Consider the following 23,141-nt stretch of genomic DNA (forward strand, 5'->3'; position numbering starts at 1 on the left):
CTGATATATGGTCAGCTCTCAGAACTAACATCATGGGGTAGAGTTCATAAAATTGAGCAAGGGAAAAAATTTAGAAAGCTTTGTAGCTTTTCAGCTTCGGTCTTTTTTAAGTATGACTTTACTTGGCTTAAAATATTGCAGATTATTCTAAAATACTCTACTTCATAGTTATGAATAATGAATTTTAAAGTGTATTCTTAAAATTCTCATGACAGTTGATTCACTGTTTTGGATTATATGAGCCATATTAATCTATACTTCTGTACTGTAGGAGAGTTGATAATTACTTACACGTAATGGTGGCCATTTCTAGACTTCTAGAACTACTCTCTGTTATTTTAATGCAGACATAGGAGTGGAAGTTTAATGGAAACTGTGCTGGGGCAACTGGAAAGTACCTACTAAAGCAGAGTCTGTCTTGAGTTGTACGTGACTAAGTTAAGATTCATCTCTAAGTTGTAGGAGAAGGTAGCCCAGGCAGACAGGCATGCAAGAAAGAATTCCATGACATCCAAAGTGTATGTGGCAATCAGCAGAATACAGATATCTGTAAAAGTGAGTTGAGCCATAACCCTTCTATCTCTTCAGTCTCCTCTGGCAGCCCTTGAGTCTCCATGGAAGCTTGGGAACACAGCTTGAAAACTACTTGTTATAGAGGAAAAATAATAGCTTTGGAGCCAGCTGACCTAGGTTTGTCTTCTGATTCTGGCACTATTAAATGACCTTGGGCATTTTAACCTTTCTGTATCCAGTTTCTTCATCTGTGAAATAGGTTATGTAGTAATACCTACCTCATACTGTTGTGAGGTTTAAATGTGATAACATATGTCAATCATATGGCATGTAGTACGTCTTTAGGACTAGGAAGGGTATAAGAGAATGAGGCAGAAGTTAGAACTAGGGATAAGGTAGAGTCTTAGTTTTAGAACAGGGATTAAAGCCAATTGTTAGAACTTAATGCTGAATTGTTAAAAACTTCTTAAATCCTTCCTGGTGAAGAACAAGATTAATCTTGGGACTGAGGTCGATCCTGTAATTATGTATGTTAAATGGTCTTAGATGTAAAGATTAAGAGGCCTGGTGGGATGAATGACCCAAGGCAGATCATTGTCACATTTTTTAGGCCCATTTATAATCATAATTGTGGTAGATGTAGTTGCTACATGATTTATTATATCACTTGAGACTTTCACAACACCAAAATAAGCAATTTGAGAAGAGTTGAAGAATATGTGCAAATTTACCCAGGTCATATGTGCTAGAGTCACAATTCAAATATAGAATCAGGATGCCTTATAGTATGTTTATGATACATATATATTTTTTTTACTAGTTGTGTGTTCTTGGGTAAGATTCTTAACATCTCTATATCTCAGTTTCCTTATCTGTAAAATAGAAGGAATATTAATAGTCCATACATCATAAGATTGAGGTTTCCAAGATGGAGTAGGTTGGGTGAGGTCCTACTGCTCTCCCAGCTCTGATTTTGTTCTCATGGGTAGCTTTTCTTTGTCCTACCTCTTCTCAACTGGATATGACAAAATGTATAGGAGGCTGTGGTTGAAGTGTGCCTCTGTAACATAAGTTCATTGTGTGTGGGCTCAGAGTTACCATTACAGGCCTTTCCTTTTTTTTTTTTCTTTTGAATTTTATCTTATTTATTTTTTTATACAGCAGGTTCTTATTAGTTATCCATTTTATACATATTAGTGTATATATGTCAACCCAATCTCCCAATTCATCATACCACAGGCCTTTTGATTTTTACTTTTCCTCACAGAAGCTAATATATTTTATTTGATTACTCATTTAAAAAATATATTAACATCAATCATATAGAAAAGTGCAGGAAATCATTCACCTATGTACCCAAGTCTAAAATACATTAACTTAGGAAAGATATCCCATGCTCTTGGATTGGAAAAATTAATATTGTTAACATGGACATACTACCCAAAGCAATCTACAGATTTAATGCGATCCCTACCAAATTACCCATGACATTTTTCACAGAAATAGAACAAACAATCCTAAAATTTATATGGAACCATAAAAGACCCAGAATTGCCAAAGCAATCCTGAGGAAAAAGGGAAAAGTAGAAGGCATAAGCCTCCCAGACTTCAGATGATACTACAAAGCTACAGTAATCAAAATGGCATGGCATTGGCACAAAAACATATATGGATCAATGGAACAGAATAGAGAGCCCAGAAATAAACCCACACACCTATGGTCAGTCTTCAACAAAGGAGGCAAGAATATACAATGGGAAAAAGACAGTCTCTTCAGCAAGTGGTGTTGGAAAAGTTGGACAGCCGCATGTAAATCAACGAAGTTAGGACACACCCTCATACCATACAGAAAAATAAACTCAAAATGGCTTAAAGCCTTAAACATAAGACATGACACCATAAAACTCCTAGAAGAGAACATAAGCAAAACATTCTGACATAAATCATACCAGTGTTTTCTTAGGTCAGTCTCCCAAGGCAATAGAAATTAAAACAAAAATAAACAAATGGGACCTAATTAAATCTATAAGCTTTTGCACAGCAAAAGAAACCATAAACAAAACGAAAAGACAACCTACAGACTGGGAGAAAATATTTGCAAATGATGCGACTGACAAGGGCTTAATTTGCAGAATATACAAACAGCTCATACAACTCAACAACAAAAAAAAACTCAATTGAAAAATGGGCAGAAGACCTAAATAGGCATTTCTCCAAAGAAGACATGTAGATGGCCAAGAAGCACAGGAAAAGCTGCTCAACATCACTAATTATTCGACAAATGCAAATCAAAACTACAATGAGGCACCACCTTACACCAGTCAGAATGGCCATCATTAAAAAGTGTACAGTGGCGCAGTGGTTGAGAGTCCGCCTGCCGATGCAGGGGACTACGGGTTCGTGCCCCGGACCAGGAAGATCCCACGTGCCGCGGAGCGGCTGGGCCCGTGAGCCGTGGCCGCTGAGCCTGCGCGTCCGGAGCCTGTGCTCCGCAACGGGAGAGGCCACAACAGTGAGAGGCCCGCGTACCGCAAAAAAAAAAAAAAAGTGTACAAATTTTAACAAATGCTGGAGAGGGTGTGAAGAAAAGGGAACCCTCCTACATTGTTGGTGGGAACGTAAGTTTGTGCAGCCACTATGGAAACCAGTATGGAGGTTCATCAGAAAACCGAAAAAGAATTACCATATGGTCCAGCAATCCCACTCCAGGGCATATACCCAGACAAGACTATAATTCAAAAAGATAGGGAATTCCATGGCGGTCCAGTGGTTAGGACTCCGTGCTTTCACTGCCGAGGGCCCAGGTTCAATCCCTGGTCGGGGAACTAAGATCCTGCAAGGTGCATGGCATTGCAAAAACAAAAAGATACATGCACCCCTATGTTCATAGCAGCACTGTTCACAATAGCCACGACATGGAAACAACCTAAATGTCCATTGACAGATGGATAAAGAAGGTGTACCTATATACAACAGAATACTGCTCAGCCATAAAAAAGAATGAAATAATGCCATTTGCAGCAACATGGATGGAACTAGAGATTATCATACTAAGTGAAGTAAGTCAGAAAAAGAAAGACAAATACCATATAATATCACTTATATGTGGAATCTAAAATATGACACAAATGAACTTATGTATGAAACAAAGACTCATAGACATAGAGAACAGACTTGTGGTTGCCAAGGGGGAGGGAAGGTGGAGGGAGGGGTGGAGTGGAAGTTTGGGGTTAGCAGACGCAAACTATTATATACAGAATGGATAAACAACGAGGTCCTACTGTATAATACAGGGGACTATATTCAATATCCTGTGATAAACTATAATGGAAAAGAATATAAAAAAGAATGTATATATATGTATAACAAATCACTTTGCTCTACAGAAATTAACACAACTGTAAATCAACTATACTTCAATTTGAAAAAATAGATAAAATGCGCTAACATTTTGCCACATATACCTTTTCTTTTTTTTAGAGGCTTTACAGGTACAGTTGAAACCGATTCTTGTTCTCATCCTATTCCTGTCCTTTCCTCCATAGAAGCAAGCATATATCCTTTCTGTTCATGTGTTTATTTAAACAATGTACAGAGCAATAAAATAGTTGAACACTTTCAAAATTTTATTACTCAGTAACATTCATATATAAACATGTATTATGCATCAATCTGTAGAGATAACCTTACAACATTTAATTTTATGTGTTGGAGTCTGCTAAACTTGGTTGTATTACTGCAGTGCAAAGGTCATTCCATATACCAGACAATGAACACCTACCAGGCTGACAAAACATTACCACTGGTACATTGAGATGGAGCAGAAAAGGTGCATCTTAAAGACAGAGCACAGGTAGCCACAACAGAAGAAGAGGCACTGAGGCAAATTTGTGTCCCTCTTCAGGGAGGTCTCAGGATATCGAAATAGTAGGCATCCCTCAGCCTACTATCTGTTGATTTTCTCCAGTTATGGAGAATGCAGCCTTACTACTTTAACCTGGTTCACGCCCTCATGGAGACAGTTAAAGCAAAACCATAAGTTTTGGTGCAGATTTCAGGGTCACAGGGAAGTGGAGATAACTACCAGTGATAAGGCTGTTTTCTTTAAGTGGAAAAATGAATCATAACCTCCATAAATGGGGCACTGAAAACCAACATTTCACAATTGAACTTGAAAGGGATTCACTTCATCAGTTCCTTTTTGCAAAAGATACCATCAAAGGTATTTTTTTTTGGACATTCTTATGGAGTGGTTTTTCCTACAGCTGCAGAAAGTCTCCAACATGCCTATTTTCCATCAGCATGAGGCTCTGCCTCACTTCTATTACACAGTCCAGAGATTCCTAATGTATACATTTCCTGGTATTGATTGGACACTGTTGAAAAGATTGACCTGCCTCTGGAATAGTGGCCTCCAGATCTCCCAGATACCCCACCATGTGACTTTTTGTGAGGATGTGTCAAGAACCTCTGTGTTTGTACCACTTCTTCCTTGTAGCCTCGAGGGACTACGTTTTGGCTATGAACAACGATGTTACAAAGGGTCTGAGTGAAATGGGCTATAGGAATGATGTGTGCCTTGTGACAAGAAAGGTGTATATTGAACATTTGTAAGATTATTGAAATATCTCTCATGATTTCTTTGCAGACTGCTTATTGACCACAACCCCGTTTCCAAGTAATACGTTTTTTAAAGCATTCAGTTGTTATTTGAAAAAAAAGTTTTTTGAGGATATTCTACATGCAATAAAATGTACAGATTTTAAGTTTGATGACAAACACTACCTCAATAAAAATATGAAGCACTTTCATTACTCCAGAAGGTTTTCTCATGCCCTTTTCCAGTCAGTAGTCCTTCCCCTAGGAACCTCTGATCTGTTTTCCATCACTGCAGACCATTGGCAATTCTAGAACTTCATATAAATGGAATCATTTGGCATATAATCTTGTGTGTGGCTTTTTTCGCTCATCACACTTTTTAGATTCATCCATGTTATGGTATGTATCAGTAGTTGGTTCATTTTTTTTTCATTCGTTCAATTTGTTTTAACATCTTTATTGCAGTATAATGGCTTTACAATGGTGTGTTAGTTTCTGCCTTATAACAAAGTGAATCAGTTATACATATACATATATCCCCACATCTCTTCCCTCTTGCATCTCCCTCCCTCCCACCCTCGCTATCCTACCCTTCTAGGTGGTCATAAAGTACTGAGCTGATCTCCCTGTGCTATGCGGCTGCTTCCCACTAGCTATCTGTTTTACGTTTGGTAGTGTATATACATCCATGCCACTCTCTCACTTTGTCCCAGCTTACCATTCCCTCTCCCTGTATCCTCAAGTCCATTCTCTAGTAGGTCTGTGTCTTTATTCCCGTCTTGCCCCTAGGTTCTTCATGAACATTTTTTTTTTTTTTAGATTCCATATATATGTGTTAGCATATGGTATTTGTTTTTCTTTTTCTGACTTCACTCTGTATGACAGACTCTAGGTCCATCCACCTCACTACAAATAATTCAATTTTGTTTCTTTTTATGGCTGAGTAATATTCTATTGTATATATGTGCCACATCTTCTTTATCCATTCATCTGTTGATGGACACTTAGGTTGCTTCCATGTCCTGGCTATTGTAAATAGAGCTGCAATGAACATTTTGGTACATGACTCTTTTTGAATTATGGTTTTCTCAGGGTATATGCCCAGTAGTGGGGTTGCTGTGTCATGGTCATATGGTAGTTCTATTTTTAGTTTAAGGAACCTCCATACTGTTCTCCATAGTGGCTGTATCAACTTACATTCCCACCAACAGGGCAAGAGGGTTCCCTTTTCTCCACACCCTCTCCAGCATTTATTGTTTGTAGATGTTTTGATGATGGCCATTCTGACTGGTGTGAGATGATATCTCATTGTAGTTTTGATTTGCATTTCTCTAATGATTAATGATGTTGAGCATCCTTTCATGTGTTTGTTGGCAATCTGTATATCTCCTTTGGAGAAATGTCTATTTAGATCTTCTGCCCATTTTTGGATTGGGTTGTTTGTTTTTTTGATATTGAGCTGCGTGAGCTGCTTGTAAATTTTGGAAATTAATCCTTTGTCAGTTGCTTCATTTGCAAATATTTTCTTGCATTCTGAGGGTTGTCTTTTCGTCTTGTTTATGGTTTCCTTTGCTGTGCAAAAGCTTTGAAGTTTCATTAGGTCCCATTTGTTTATTTTTGTTTTTATTTCCATTTCTCTAGGAGGTGGGTCAAAAAGGATCTTGTGTGATTTATGTCAGAGTGTTCTGCCTGTGTTTTCCTCTAAGAGTTTGATAGTGTCTGGCCTTACATTTAAGTCTTTAATCCATTTTGAGTTTAGTTTTGTGTATGGTGTTAGGGAGTGTTCTAATTTCATTCTTTTACATGTAGCTGTCCAGTTTTCCCAGCACCACTTATTGAAGAGGCTGTCTTTTCTCCACTTTATATTCTTGCCTCCTTTATCAAAGATAAGGTGACCATATGTGGATGGGTTTATCTCTGGGCTTTCTATCCTGTTCCATTGATCTATCTTTCTGTTTTTGTGCCAGTACCATACTGTCTTGATTACTGTAGCTTTGTAGTATAGTCTGAAGTCAGGGAGCCTGATTCCTCCAGCTTCGTTTTTCTTTCTCAAGATTGCTTTGGCTATTCGGGGTCTTCTGTGTTTCCATACAAATTGTGAAATTTTTTGTTCTAGTTCTGTGAAAAATGCCAGTGGTGGTTTGATAGGGGTTGCATTGAATCTGTAGATTGCTTTGGTTAGTAGGGTCATTTTCACAGTGTTGATTCTTCCAATCCAAGAACATGGTATATCTCTCCATCTGTTTGTATCATCTTTAATTTCTTTCATCAGTGTCTTATAAGTTTCTGCATACAGGTCTTTTGTCTCCTTGGGTAGGTTTATTCCTAGATATTTTATTCTTTTTGTTGCAGTGGTAAATGGGAGTGTTTTCTTAATTTCACTTTCAGATTTTTCATCATTAGTATATAGGAATGCCAGAGCTTTCTGTGTATTTTGTATCCTGCTACTTTACCAAATTCATTGATTAGCTCTAGTAGTTTTCTGGTAGCATCTTTAGGATTCTCTATGTATAGTATGTCATCTGCAAACAGTGACAGTTTTACTTCTTTTCCAATTTGGATTCCTTTTATTTCTTTTTATTCTCTGATTGCTGTGGCTAAAACTTCCAAAACTATGTTGAATAAGAGTGGTGAGAGTGGGCAACCTTGTCTTCTTCCTGATCTTAGTGGAAATGGTTTCAGTTTTTCACCATTGAGGACGACGTTGGCTGTGGGTTTGTCATATATGGCCTTTATTATGTTGAGGAAAGTTCCCTCTATGCCTACTTTCTGGAGGGTTTCTATCATAAATGGGTGTTGAATTTTGTTGAAAGCTTTCTCTTCATCGATTGAGATGATCATATTGTTTTTCTCCTTCAATTGGTTAATATGGTGTATCACATTGATTGATTTGTGTATATTGAAGAATCCTTGCATTCCTGGGATAAACCCCACCTGATCATGGTGTATGATCCTTTTAATGTGCTGTTGGATTCTGTTTGCTAGTATTTTGTTGAGGATTTTTGCATCTATGTTCGTCAGTGATATTGGCCTGTAGTTTTCTTTCTTTGTGACATCTTTGTCTGGTTTTGGTATCTGATGGTGGCCTCATAGAATGAGTTTGGGAGTGTTCCTCCCTCTGCTATACTTTGGAAGAGTTTGAGAAGGATAGATTGTTAGCTCTTCTCTAAATGTTTGATAGAATTCTCCTATGAAGCCATCTGGTCCTGGGCTTTTGTTTGTTAGAAGATTTTTAATCACAGTTTCAATTTCAGTGCTTGTGATTGGTCTGTTCATATTTTCTATTTCTTTCTGGTTCAGTCTCGGAAGGTTGTGCATTTCTAAGAAATTGTCCATTTTTTCCAGGTTGTCCATTTTATTAGCATATAGTTGCTTGTTCAATTATTTTTGAATCACTCTATATATTATTGTGTTTATTAAATTTTATATAAATGCTTTAATATTGTACCTTTATAAATTTTTGATATCTAACTCATTAATTTATATACAATATTATGTTTTAAGAATATACTACAATGGGCTTCCCTGGTGGCGCAGTGGTTGAGAGTCCACCTGCCAATGCAGGGAACACAGGTTCGTGCCCCGGTCTGGGAAGATCCCACATGCCGCGGAGCGGCTGGGCCTGTGAGCCATGGCCGCTGAGCCTGCGCATCCAGAGCCTGTGCTCCGCAACGGGAGAGGTCACAACAGTGAGAGGCCCGTGTACCACAAAAAAAAAAAAAAAAAAGAATATACTACAATTTAAAAATTCCACTTCCACTTCCTTATTTATGGACATTTAAGATTTTCTCATTTTTCCTGATTTTAAACAATGCTGCTACAAACATCATTGGGCACTTGAGGAAAAGTTTCTCTAAGGTATATGTCTAAAAGAATTGCCGATTTATAGAATGTGTGTGTGTCTTAACTAGGTATTGCCATATTGCTCTCCAAAGCTATAACAGTTTACTTCATTGCCAGTAAAGATCTCTGTATCTCCAAATCCTCACCAACACTTGGTATTGCCTGATTTAAAAATTTTTGCCAATCTGGTGGTTGTGAAATGGTATCTCATCATTAATTCATTTTGCATTTCCTTGACTAAGTTTCTTACCAATTCAGTAGACTTTTAGATGTCCTCTTTATTTAACTGCTTGTTCATCTCTTTTGCCCACTGCTTTTAAAATAGCATTATTTGTCTCTTACTGATTTGCAGTAGTCTTTATGTATTCTAGATATTAATCTCTTAATGATTATATGTGTCGCTGATATCTTTATAGTCAGTGAATTTTTTAACCATGATTTTGATGATTTGTCTAGAGATTAACATTTTTAACGTCATCACATTTGTCAAAGTTCCCCTTATGGTTTGTATATTTTATATCTTGATCAAGAAAACCTTGAGATTATAAAGGTATTCCATGCTTTCATCCAAAAATTTCAAAGTTTTGCTCTTTACATTTAGGTCTCTTATCTGCAATTGATTTTTGTGGAGGTAGAAATCTAATTTTTTTCCCATTTGAAAAGTCATTTGTCCCAAAACTATTTATTCACTGATCCATTCTTTTTCTTTTGTCACTCAATTTCCTTTATTTATGTATGCATATATTTCTTGTCTCTCTATTCTGTGTAATCTGTCTCTTCTTACACCAATGCCCTATTGTTTTTAACGTCTTGATATATCTGGTAAAAATATCCCCCCTTCTTCAAAATTCTTTTTTCTTTCTTCAGAATTATCTTGACTCTTCTCAATCCTTTACTGCTCTTTGTGAATTTTAGGGTCAACTTGTTCATTCCATAAGAAACATATAACAATAAAAAAATTGTCTCAAGATTTTGTTTCAAATTGCAATGAATTTATAGATTAATTTGGAAAGAAGTGGCATTAAATGGCTTTGAGTCTTACTGTCTATATGTATTTCTCTATTTAGGTCCTTTTTATGTCCTTCAGTAAAGTTTTATACTTTTCTCCCTAAAAGTTCTTTTCTTAAAAGTTTATTGAGGTATAATTAACATACCATAAACTTCACCCTACTCTAAAATTCTTGCATATGTGTTGTTAGATTTATTACTAGGTACCTTCTAGTTTTTATCATGAGGTACCTTACAGTTATTGTGAATAGCATCTTCGCTTTCTAAAATTTTTGTAACCGGACTTTATTTTTAAAGGATTGGGGACTTTTTATTTTCTATCACAAAATAGGATAGGAGGTAACCCTCATTGCAACATATGATGGTAATGAAAAGGAGATGTATAAGCCTAGTCCCAGGAGTCTGAAGCAGATAAAAGGGTGACAAGGAACCCTCCAAATCTGAGACTTGTTTCTAAGTGTTCACACCAGCAGAAAGGAGGCCTGTTTTTAACCCCTCCCTTCACATTCAGTTTATAGTTGACACCACTCTATTCGTACATTCAAGCATTCATTCACTTATTCATATTCTTTTAAATTAAAATATGGGGTTCTTGCTGTATACTAAGATCTGTGCTAGGCATTTGGGATTAAATTTTTTAACTTGTAAAATTAGATTTTATAAAAGAGTGTTGTGAGAAGGACACAAAAAAGGCTAGTTGACTAACTTCTCAACTAGGCTATCCAAAAAATGTAGCACTTTACAAAGCTCTTTCACACATATTTTTATATTTAGTCATCATAGCAATCCTTAATCATTTTTATAGATAGTGAAGGTTAAGTAACTTTGAGTGGTATGGTTTTTGACAAAAAATAAGATTTAACTATAAAATGACATGATTAAGTTTTTATTGCTTATAAATTGCCTCTGATTTTTATTCCTTTTATATATAGCTCATAATCATTTATTTTTTTGTTTTTTCTTACAGAAACATTTAATTAAAGACTATAGAGTAAACATAATGTCTTAAGATCATAATCATTTATATTTAGTCTTCTTTGAGCACTGTATAGAAGAGCATTGTATAAAGAGATACCTGTCTCCATATTTTACAAAAGAATACTGTGTGAAAACCACTAAGAAGGCAGTGACTAAACACAAAATGTGTATTTCCTCTTCCTAACACCAAGACAGCCATCTTAGTTTGTAGGTAGCCCATGTGCATTGTTACTTGTTAATGATAAGTGAAAGCTTCTGATAGGCAAACTCTGAGAAATTTATATGGGACAGAAATTGAAGACATAAAGGAAATCTGCAATGATTAACTCAACAGTGACTTAAATTTTTACTCTTAGAATTACTTTTCATTTCAATTTTTACTCTTAGAATTACTTTTCATTTCAGTTTCAAAGATGTTCTCTTCAAGATTCTGGTCACTTGGTCTTACTTTTTACATCCTTCCAGACACATTGGAATGTATTAGAAGGCTATGGCATCTATACAAGGTTAATAATCTGAAGCTTTTCTTCAGTTTGTAGTCTAGGATTTGGAATATGATCCTCATGAAAGCCAGAAAACACTTTCTCTTCACTAGAAAAGTTTCAGAGAGGAAATATTACTCAAACTAAACAGATTTAGTAAATAAAGCTGAAATTGGCATTTCTCCCATGTATGAATTAAAAAGTCATTTAATTTTTTTCATTTTATTTTAGTCACTGTATATATGCCTTGTTTCCTGGGTCCACGGGAAGCATGAGCCTGTTGGGACTTGGGACAAGAAGAAAACAAGACATCTGCACAAGGAAAACCAGACACTAACAAAAAGTATCCCAAAGTCTGAAGAGATAAAACGCAAACATGACCGACAGAGGACTTAGGGATCCTCCAGAGGGTAAGACTAGTTTGTACAACACTAGGTTTGTGCTGTAGGAAACTAGGGCTGTGCTAGAGAGAAAGTCTCTGGTGACTAAAACTGAAGTTTGGAAGTAAAAAAGAAATTAACTTAATTGCTTAATTTGTTATGATTCCTATTCTTTGATATTTACTGAATTTTACCATAATACCAGACCCTAATTATGAAAAAGAGTTATATTTTAGAGACTCCCATAGTAGGAACCTATAGTGTTGGAAAAATTACAATGCATCTTAAAAAAAGATGGTAGACAGATCTTTAGAGTTACATTTTTAAAAATCAAGTAAGCTATATGCTATATATTTAGAGGGGGATCTTTCAATTATAAGGAAAGATGAAATTTAAATTCTTCATCCTACTTACGTGTATGTGTCTATATATATATATATGATATAAAATAGGCAAAATATGAAGTAGGTTTTTCAGAAGAGAAGGGTATATTTAAATATTTTATTAAGGATATTTTTAAATATATTAAAGTAGAACAGTATAATGAAGTCCCATGTACTCAAAATCTAACTTCAACTTTTACCTACATAATAGTACTCTTGCTGCCTGCCTTGGAATAGTTAAATGCAAACCCAAGACATTATATCATTTTATTTGTCAATACTTTAGTTTACATCTCTTAAAGATAGATTTAAAAAATAAAAAAAAGAACCAAAATAGCATTAGCACACCTAAAAAATAAATTAATAGTTATTCCATGCTGTCATCATATATACAGCCAGTATTCGCATTTCCCCCATTGTCTCATACTTTTTTTTTTCTTCACTGTTGGGTTTTTAAATTCTTTTTTCTTTACATTTGGGCCACATACTGCATTTGATTGATACATCTTTTTGGTTGCTCTTTTTTTTTTTAAGCTTTATTATGGAAAATTTCAAACATATAAAAGTAGAGAGAGGAAATGAATCTCATGTACCCATCAAACAGCTTCATCTGCTGTCAACATATGGCTAATGTGGTTTCATTTATACTCCCTTACTTCTCCTTACCCCCATATCATTGAGTTGAAGCAAATTCTAGGTGTCACATAATTTTAGCCATAAATACTTGAACACTTATCTCTAAATGATAAGGATTTCTTTGTAAAAACACTCTCACAATACCTTTATCATAAATAGAAGATGAACAATAATTCCTGAGTCTCATCAAATATCTGGTGTTCAAAGTTTTCTGATTATATCATAAATATTTCTTTAACAACTGGTTTGCAGGACAGTGAATCTAAACAGTGTGGTCCACACATTGTTGATGTATTCAAGTACCTCTTAATCAATAGGTTACTCCTTTTTTTTTCTTGCCATTTATTTTTATTTCCTGCTGTTATTAAATAAACAAAGTCTTTTGTCCCTTAGAATTTCCCTCATTATGGGTTTTGCTGATTACATTCCTGAGGCATAATTTAATGTATCCCTCTATCCCTGTGTTTCTTGGAAACTGGTAGTTAGCTCTAGAAGCTTGATCAGATTCAGATTCAGTTTGGCAAGAATACTTCATAAGTGGTATGGTGTACTTCCTATTGCATTGAATTCGAGAGGTTATAGTAATGTCTGGTTTTCCTTCTTTTTGTGGTGTTAAGATTGATCAGTGGGTTCAGCAGTTGTCAGTCTCACTCATCTCGTTCATAAAATTCCTCATTATCCTTTTGCATAATGGTTTTAGTTGCTGTTGATGATTATTGCCTAGGTCTGTTATTTCATTAGGGAAGAGGATGTATTTGATACTACCAAAAATTGGTTTGTCATTCAAAATAGTTTTACATTCATATTATTTGTTAGATTAACATGATAGTGAATTTGCTAATCAGTCACCTTTACTGAAAATCAAGAGAAGTAATGTTTAGGAAGAGTGCCTCATAAGCCATAAAAATCTATATAAATATTTTTATTAATCAGGGACCTTGTTAAAATACAAAAATATAGGGATTTTTTTAAATAAAAATTACAAATTTTTATCTCAATAGACCCTCAAAAGGATTTGGAAAATGATCCATCAATAAATTGTCAGGCACAGGAGACTACAGTGACAGCAAGTCCCACTGAAGAAGCTCAGACCCCAAACCCTGCCTCTGGTCTTAACAAAGACCACCAAGAGGTAGAATCAGTTGGTCCAGGAAGTACAGATACAGATGATCAATCAGAAAGTCCAGATGAAACAGATGATAGGAAATATCCAAAGGATACAGAAGGTGAGAACAGCCAGAGTTTCCAGGGTGGAGAACAAGGGCATCCGCTCCCTTCAGAAAGTCTGGGTGAAGACCTCTTGGATCCAGAACCCAACTGTTCTCCAAGTGACAAGGTGGGAAGAACAGACACACACTTAGTGAGCAGCTCTGCAGCCCTCCCTGAGCATGTGAGCGACAGACCTGGAGCTTTGCAGGAGCCACCTGTCCTTGACCCTCAGGATACCCAGAGTCCTGGGCATTCCAGTGCAGGGCTGGAGAGCCAGGACACACTGAGGAAGCGACTGCCGGCACCAGGTGAGAGAACCCCTGAGCTTGTCCTGTTTTGTACTGTTCTTTTCAGAGAACTTCTCTTTCCTTCATAGGATTAAGGCCTTTGCACCTTGCCCAAAGTCACATAAAGAGATATAACTGACTTGAGATTAGAATGAGGTTTCTCATATCCTAAACTAGCTCATTCCACTACATTAAGTTGCTTCCCACACATAAGCTGCGTTTTTTAACAGTTTTTATTTATTTGCTGTCTGTATTAATCCAGTATGATTTTTTTTAAAGGCATGACTTTTAAAAAATTTACCTCTGGCTTTTTCCTTATTTCTAATGAGCATATCTTCACTTTCACTTTTTAAAATCTTTTACTTTGGGGGAAACTAAATGCTACATAAATCAAGAGATAGGTATATTTAAACACCAACATCAGTGGTATAGGACCCTTAACTCGGTCATCTTTCAGTTTTATAGGACTTTAAGCAGATTAATTTTTCTATACCTGATTTTCCCCACTTGTATATTAAGGAGAACAGCATCGTATCATTCCTTACAAAGATAATAGTTGGAATGTGCAAAGTCCTTACACGGGAACTCAAGAGATGAAGATTCTAGTTGTGGCCCTACCACTTCCTAACTTGGGTGAACTTAGGCAAATCTCTCAACTTCCTGGTACTTCAGTTTCCTATTTGCAGACTGAAGAAGTAGGACAAGATGCTATCCAGCTGGTCTCTTCCAGCTTTTTTTACCTTCTGTGATTTTATGGATTTGGACTGTGTGGATTTGTATTTTATAAGTACTCTGAAAGCTCAGTCTGAAATGCCTATTTGCCAGAGCAAAGAAATATAAGACATTCTGTTCATCAGGGACTTGACTAAGGGCTACAATTCCATGTTTCACCATAAGTCAATGTCTGATCTCAAATATATGTTTCATTAGTTAATATTAGAATAGTCTGTAACTTCAGGGAAGGCAAGGGCTATGTCTCTCTCATTTATTGTGTTTCTGTGGCACTTGGCACAGAGAAGTGACTTTATGAATATTTGTTAAGTGAATGAATGGATATGATTTGTATGGACCATTATCTGCCATCAGAATTTCACCGGTATGCAGGGTCACTGAGTAGAGGAAGAAAATACTGTTTTAAAAATGCAGTTTATGTGTGGGAAGCAACATAATATAATGGAATGAGCTAATCTAGGAAATGAGGAACCTCATTCTAATCTCAGCTTGGCCATGTCTCTTTATGTGACCTTGGGCAAAGCCCTTAACATCCCTGGACCTTTTGTCACAATAGGTAAAGTAGGGGGCTACAGTAGGTGATCATTAAAGATCCTTTCAGTCCTTAAATTCTGTGACATGATATTTTAAAAACCCGTGTTTTGGTGTGATATAACTAAATGAACTATCGTTTATAGGTGAGATAACTCTACTTCTTTATGTTAATAGAGTATGTTATTTGAGTTATTTCTCCAGTAAGGGTTATGGGCAGTAGTCAGCTTTCATTGTTATATGAGGTACTTGGCTGGGGTCAAGCACACATCTAGACTCTAGAGTGACTTAGCTCAGAGTCTACAAAATACCGCCCTCCTTTTCACCCACACATTTTATGATTGGTGTCTCACCCCACACCTACATTTTTATATAGTTCATAACTTTTCTTAACCTTGTATTCCTTGCTTTGTATACCTCGTTCACTAAGTTTCAAGCTTGCTTTTGTAAGCTATTTTGCAAAGGTAAGCTATTACTGTACAGTAATCTCTCCTGTCTCTAAACTTAATGTCTCTGTTATTTGTATATTAGGGGGTCTTCAGGAGCCTTTTGAGATGTGAACACTGGAATTAGAGCATCATTGCCCTGTGATGTTGAGTCTTGTGTACATTATTTCTTAAATCCCTTCTTAAATCACATGTTAGATACGTTTGGCTGCAATATTAGGATGCTTGTTTCTTTGTCCTTGATGTAAGAGCCAGTGAAGGATTGTGGGTGTAGCAACACTATCCTGAAGTGAATTTCACAGCATTTCATTTTATTCTAAGTAGAACAAAGGTAATGGTGAGCCGTAAGGAAAAGACAGGAAGTTAGCTTTGTATAAAACAAAATTTTATAAAGTATGGAAATCCTGTCAGGTAATTCTTTGCTTCGGTAAGAGGTATAAAGGTATACACACTCTCATTAGTGTACTGTCTAAAAATAATGTTCCTTTTTTTTTTTTCCCCCAGAGGTTGAGAGACATCAACAAGAAACACAAAAATTGGAAGGAAACAAGGAGAATGTACAGGATACCATAAGGAAGATTAATAAAAAGGATTTTCGGAGCTATGGTAAGAACAAAACTAGTCTTACTGTAGTGATTCACATTCAGAAATTCTCAGAGAAGTACCTAGAAAACTAGCAGATTTAAATAGTTTTAACATTGTTTTAATATTTTTTTTTAATGTTTGATAGTAATATTAGAATAGAGCAATAGAGTTCTGGGGATTTTTCCCTTAGGGGTGGCAGCCAATATTTTGCCATCCTTAACAAAATGGGAATTCCCACCTGAGGAAGGGCTTTTCATAAACAAGAAACTAAAACTGTTCTTTTTTTAATTGAAGTAAAGTTGATTACAGTATTGTGTTAGTTTCAGGTGGACAGCAAAGTGATTCAGTTATATATGTATATTTTTTTCAGATTATTTTCCATTATAGGCTATTATAAGATATATGAATAGGGCTTCCCTGGTGGCGCAGTGGTTAAGAGTCCGCCTGCCCATGCAGGGGACACGGGTTCGTGCCCCGGTCCGGGAAGATCCTGGAAGATCCCACATGCCACAGGGCGGCTGGGCCCGTGAGCCATGGCTGCTGAGCCTGCGCGTCCGGAGCCTGTGCTCCGCAACGGGAGAGTCCACAACAGTGAGAGGCCCGCGTACCGCAAAAAAAAAAAAAAAAAAAAGAATATAGTTCCCTGTTAAAGCTGTCTTTTCAATGAAAAACAAAGTATTAACTTCTCAAATGGCATTTTTACATTTTGACTGTTTAGGAAAAAATGGCCTATCTACAGGTAGGTAGTAGATACTTTTGAGATGGTAGAAGAATATACTGATAGTTCATTTCTAAATCACATCAGTAGCTATAGCAAAAAATATATAAACTTAGATTTTACCTTTTAACAAAGATGTTGTTATCTTCAAATTTCTTCTTAAGAAATTAAAGAAAAAGTATTTCCAGTAGATTTCAACAGCTGAAAGTTTAAAGGACTGAGGCAAAAGAAACTCACCACAGGCCAGTAAAATCTGACAGCGTATCTGCCTTTTTTCAGTTTACCACAGGCTTTACTTCTGACTCACATTCTAATTTTGTCTTTTATTTTCTCTTTCTCTGATAGGCTCCATCTTTCTTGGCTTCCTGGTTCTGATTCTTGTTTTGCTAAGTTCTGTTAGTAGCTATTATTCCTCTCCGGCCCAGCAAGTGCCCAAAAATCCAGCTTTGGAGGCCTTCTTGGTTCATTTCAGCCATTTGAAGGATAAATTTCCAGGCCAGAGTTCCTTTCTGTGGCAGAGAGGACGTAAGTTTCTCCAGAAGCACCTCAATGCTTCACACCCCACTGAGCCAGCCACCATCATATTTACAGCAGCTCGAGAGGGAAGAGAGACCCTGAAGTGCCTCAGCCACCACGTTGCGGATGCCTACACATCTGCCCAGAAAGTCTCTGCCATTCAGATTGATGGAGCTGGAAAAACCTTTCAGGACAGTGATGAGGTCAAGCATTCAGTTGACGAGAAGCTGAGCTCTGGATTTGAGAAGGGCCGGAAGGCTGCTGTGGTCCACCGCTTTGAATCCCTTCCTGCAGGCTCCACCTTGATCTTCTACAAGTATTGTGACCATGAGAACGCTGCCTTTAAAGATGTGGCCCTGGTCCTGACCATCCTACTGGAGGAGGAAACATTAGAAGCAAGTGTCAGCCCAAGGGAAACTGAAGAGAAAGTGCGAGATTTACTTTGGGCGAGGTTTACCAACTCTAACACTCCCAGCTCCTTCAGCCACATGGACTCAGACAAACTGAGTGGACTGTGGAGCCGTATTTCCCACCTGGTGCTGCCTGTCCAGCCAGTGAGGAGCATAGAAGAACAGGGCTGCTTTCTATAAGCTAAGCACAGAGTTGGTTATGTTCAGCATGGGTTTATTAAAAAGTCAGTTTAAAAGCCTTCCATTTATATGGAAGGAGGTTGACGAATGTGAGGAAATAGCCTGGAAAGCACAAATGAGCTTATTTGAGAAAAGAAATTTTCATTTTTTACTTTTTGTAAAATCTTTCTAATCTAAGCTTGACAAAGCTAAAAGTTGACCTGACTTTTTTTCCTTGCCTTTCAAGCAAATCAGGTATATATAACTGAGGAATGTTCTTCAATCCAAAAGTAGAGCAACAGAATCATTACATGGGAAGATAATCTTCTCAGTAACTACAGAGTGATTTTTGTTTTCTTGAGACTCTAAGGAGCCTTTTGGATAGTATTTGGACTCAGATTAAAGCAATTACAATTATAAAACTGAAAATTTAAAAAAAATTTCTATCACATGTTAAATATTTTTAAAATTCATTTTAATAACCTAGTTGTGGGATTACATCTTATGCTTTTTTGCACTTTTGAATAGTATGAAAAAGGAAATAAGAATTCAAATACTTATTTACCTAAATACTATATGTAAGGCACTGTGTTTTTGTTCCGTTAATGAGCTCTGAGGGAAAAGCAGCTGTGCTCAAGAAGTGTTCTTAAAAATTGAAAACAATGGGGGAATTGTTTATAATCACTGCAAATGAAGAAATTCCAATTGGCTGTGCCTTCGCTTCAATTTTCTTGAATGATTTAGAGCAGTGGTTTTCAGGCTGTCTACTGGCACCCCTCCCCTTTGTATCAAAGAAGTTCTTCTTTTTCTCATTTTATATATTGGGCTCCTCTGTAAGATTTAATTGGATTTAATTGGAATAAAGAGTTCCACTAATAATGAAGTTTGAAAATCACTGATTAAGTGAAAAAGCATCTTGGAAGATAGGAAAAAAATGAAAATATTAAAACTCATGAGTAGGTTGAAAATAAGATACAGGTTTATCAAGAGACATGCTATTTATGAAGAATGAAGACTTACAGATGAATAGCAGAATGTATAAACTAGTATTTACTAGCATATTTCTATGCTTTTGGTTAATCTCTGTTATCATTTCTGTCTCCCCGAATGGAATTTTATAATTGTCTACAATGAGAGTTTGAGTGCTTTAAGCAGAACAGATTTTAATAACCAGTTGAATCATAGATTTTTATATAGGTACATTAGCATAACTTTACCATACTGTTTACTTATTATACAGTGATGGAACGTTTATCTAATGCAGTTCATTTCTTGGCCAGCTAGTTAGAAGTATGATTAGGTTAACAATTAGAAAAATGCAAGAGATGCTATACTTAGTGAGAGGAAGTGGAAATGGTAGGTAGATTCTAAGAGGTTTTAACAGCTAGTATTAATTGTTGGACCATGTTCTGTGATTGTAAGAAAGCTTGAGAAAGATGTTTATGGAGACAGTGATTGTTGATTTGCATCTCAACCCCGAAGGCAGAACTTTAGTAAAATGATCTTGACCTAATGAAGGATTTGTCCCATTACATGGCATACCTAGGAACTATCACCATGAACCTGGAATATTTCAGTTAGGTTTTGGCCTCTGAAGTCATGTGACTAAATTATGGAAGGATTTTCGGAAACAGTAAGAAGATATATAGGGGTCTTTGTTGATGCCTAAACAGAGAGCATAAAGACATGGGGGGAAGAATCTATTTGAAAGTGTTTGTCACAGGAAAAACAGATCTGTTCTAACCAAGACCTGACATTGTGCTCAATTGAACGTAAGGCCATACCTAAAGGAACTGTTTTCATTTGGGACTTTGTGAAGGACTCTTCCGCTAGATTTGAGGAGAGACCTTCCTGAACAAAAAGTTAAAGCATAGTGAATATAATATCAATCCAATTTAAAATCAGTGGAAATTGAAGAAAAATCTATATGCCATATTCAATATTTTTTGATATTTCTGGATCTCAGATGCTAGCATTACATCACACAAAACCATTGGTGCCTTGTAGAACTGGTGCCTGCTGACCTGTGCTACCTCAGATTTATAAAGAACCAGTATGAAGTGTGCACATCTAATCTGTCAGTGACTCAGATCACAGCTGAGACAAAGATGGTTTCGTCATTCAGTTGAATATGGTTTTTCATCATTTCCTTTCAGTATAATTTAGAAAATATTTCCAAATGTCACAATTTTTTTTTTTACTGTTCAGCCTTTGTTAAAAAAACATGTCTCCTTCCATGTATAAGTGCAATCAACTGAAACTGTTGTCAGTTTTCTGTCCACTATTTCAAAAATAATTTTTAAAAGAAGCAGTATATTAGCTCTGTGTCCTCATGAATAAAATGATTATTCTTAAAGCATAAAACTTTATATTTTTTAAATGTACAAATAAAATCTATTATCTATTGTACCCTTAGGTTAATTTCTATTCAATTGTACCTATTTTTTTTTACATTTTTCAAGTTTCTAAATTTTCTTTTGTGTGTCTAGTAGTTCATCTTTCATTACTATAATAGATAGTTTGCTTGTTTGACTTAGAACAATGACTTGTGGGCATTTGATACGATATATGATACCCAAACATCACCATTTAATTATTATCATAGAACAACTCTAATTATGTTATATATTAACATAAATCACTTCTTGAGTGATACCAGAGTTCTAGAACCAACTGGTAGAATTATAAACTGTCTCTCGACTTGAGTTTTTTCCCCTGTGGGGTAAATTTTAGGTTTCCCAGTTAGCTCCCAAGCAATGCTGTTGTTTCTACTTCTAATTTTTAAATCAATAAAGTAATTTAAATATGTTTCATTTGAAAGCTGCCAAGCTTATGTGGTAAGGTTCAGCAGGCCTGTGACCCACCATCCTCCAGGTAATGACACAGTTGAACAGTGTTAGCAGCTGAGGTGGTTTTGACCCTGTCACAGTTTTTGTTTGTTTTATACAGGAAACATAAGGAGCACTGATGATAAAATATAACAAATTCAGCATGTAAAAGTGATACTAATTCAGCAAGATGATCTTCTCTGGGACTATATTTGCATACATCTGACCAGTTTCTATGCAGCATAGTCAGGTGTCTAGTACTTCAAAAACTAATGTTAAGCAGAAGATATAATCATTATAGCTGATTATCATTTATTGGGAATAAAGCTTATATCCATACACAGTTTATTTGTAGAGAAGTACTTTCAAATAGGAACATGATACCTTTTTTCTTTTATCATCTGAAAATAAAATGTAACAATTATAAAAATAAACCAAGACATCTTTGTAAAGCCCTCAATATGTCATTTTATAAAAGCAGTTTTAGTCTGCTTTTCATGTTGAACGTATGGTTAAATATTAATCTTTAATATTTTGTCCACCAATCTGAGCATAATATATTTCATTTTGAAATTTGTTGAAAAGTTAGTGGTTCTGTTTTCTCTTGTTTTTGTTTTTTTCAAAAATTAAAGTACCTTTAACACTATCACTTGTTCAATGGGAATGTTGATGTTTGTCTTTATATATGTATTGTGAATATTAATGATTATGAATCACTATCATAATCCATAGAAATATGATGAAATGATTATTTTAAAATATTTCTAAGGGTATCTATGAGATTATGAAATACTGAGGCTTATGAGTCACACGGGAAATACTTGCTATGAATAATATATTTGCAAAGAAGGTGTTACCAATTCTAGAGAGAACTAAAGATATCTGTGTAAAACAGTTTTTCCAGATGACTTTAAAATATGCCTTATTCCTATTATGTTAAGTTTTAGGTATTAGGTTGTAAAGTAGCTGATGATGTGGGCCTAAATTTGCCTCATTCAGACTGAGACTGGGCTACTGAAACTCACTTCCAACTAATACACGGCCCTATCAGTTCTGTATATGGCAGTGCTTCTCGATCTGTTTTTAAAAATATACAAACTAGTTAAGAGCACTAGCCTTATCCAAAGGGCCTGAGAACACAACCAGTATCCCCTAATCTGTAAATAATTGGTAAAGATATAAATAATTCAGTTTTCAATGCCTTTCCTTCCAGGATTATATGCTGTGTTTACTTCAGCTTGTTTTGATGTCTTTAAAAATCCATAGATTGGTTCCTATACTGGGAAATGATCTCCCACTTTTCCTCATTGAGGCTTCATAAACTAACTTTGCCCTTGGCTAAGAGCAGTTACCTGAACCAAAAAGAATATTTTTGGACTTGGGAAGCAGTGGGCTCAGTAGGTAGGGTAGAGCTGGCAAGAAGATGTGAAGGCCCGCGGCAGTTCCAGCCTTCCTTCTCCCTGTGCCCACACTAGCCTCAGCCTTCTCAGCCCAAAGCTCCAGGCAGCTGCTTCTGGTTGAGCGGATTACAGGAGATTTAAATCTGTTTGCCATCCCTGTCATAAAAGAAACGGCACATTAACTTTCAAACAACTGCAATTTGCTTTTTTTTTTTTTACCTAACAAAAAGAAACGGGCTTTGCCAGTATTAATGTCAAAATTCTTGGCATCCCCCTTCTTCCTTATGTAACCATGATTGTGTTTGCATTTGTTTCTTATAGATGTTGAAGAATGTGCCTTATTCAAATTAGTTGTTTGGTTTTACGAAAAATAAATCTCCTTAATTTTTCTCCGTTGACTCATTCTTGATTATAGTTCCCCAAATAGCAAGTTTATAGAAATGGGCATATGGTCATTAATGATGGGAAAGGAAACTGCCCTCCTTTGGTAACAAGTTC

General features: G+C 36.0%; 1 protein-coding gene across 3 annotated transcripts in view; it reads left to right on the forward strand.

Annotated features, from left to right (window-relative positions):
* Positions 1 to 21,889, forward strand: part of LOC101284742 (torsin-1A-interacting protein 2) — a 41,788-nt gene extending 19,899 nt beyond the window's left edge. For all 3 annotated transcript variants that reach the window (XM_033428197.2, XM_033428198.2, XM_033428196.1), the window contains exons 2-5: positions 11,655 to 11,833; positions 13,824 to 14,339; positions 16,532 to 16,633; positions 17,676 to 21,889. In XM_033428197.2, the coding sequence (XP_033284088.1) occupies positions 11,800 to 11,833; positions 13,824 to 14,339; positions 16,532 to 16,633; positions 17,676 to 18,436 (1,413 nt within the window). In that variant the 5' untranslated portion in view covers positions 11,655 to 11,799 and the 3' untranslated portion in view covers positions 18,437 to 21,889. The remainder of the gene's footprint in view (positions 1 to 11,654; positions 11,834 to 13,823; positions 14,340 to 16,531; positions 16,634 to 17,675) is intronic.
* Positions 21,890 to 23,141: the final 1,252 nt, after the last annotated feature.

Source organism: Orcinus orca, chromosome 1 (genome assembly GCF_937001465.1).
Source record: "Orcinus orca chromosome 1, mOrcOrc1.1, whole genome shotgun sequence".
Classification (NCBI taxonomy): Eukaryota; Metazoa; Chordata; class Mammalia; order Artiodactyla; family Delphinidae; genus Orcinus; species Orcinus orca.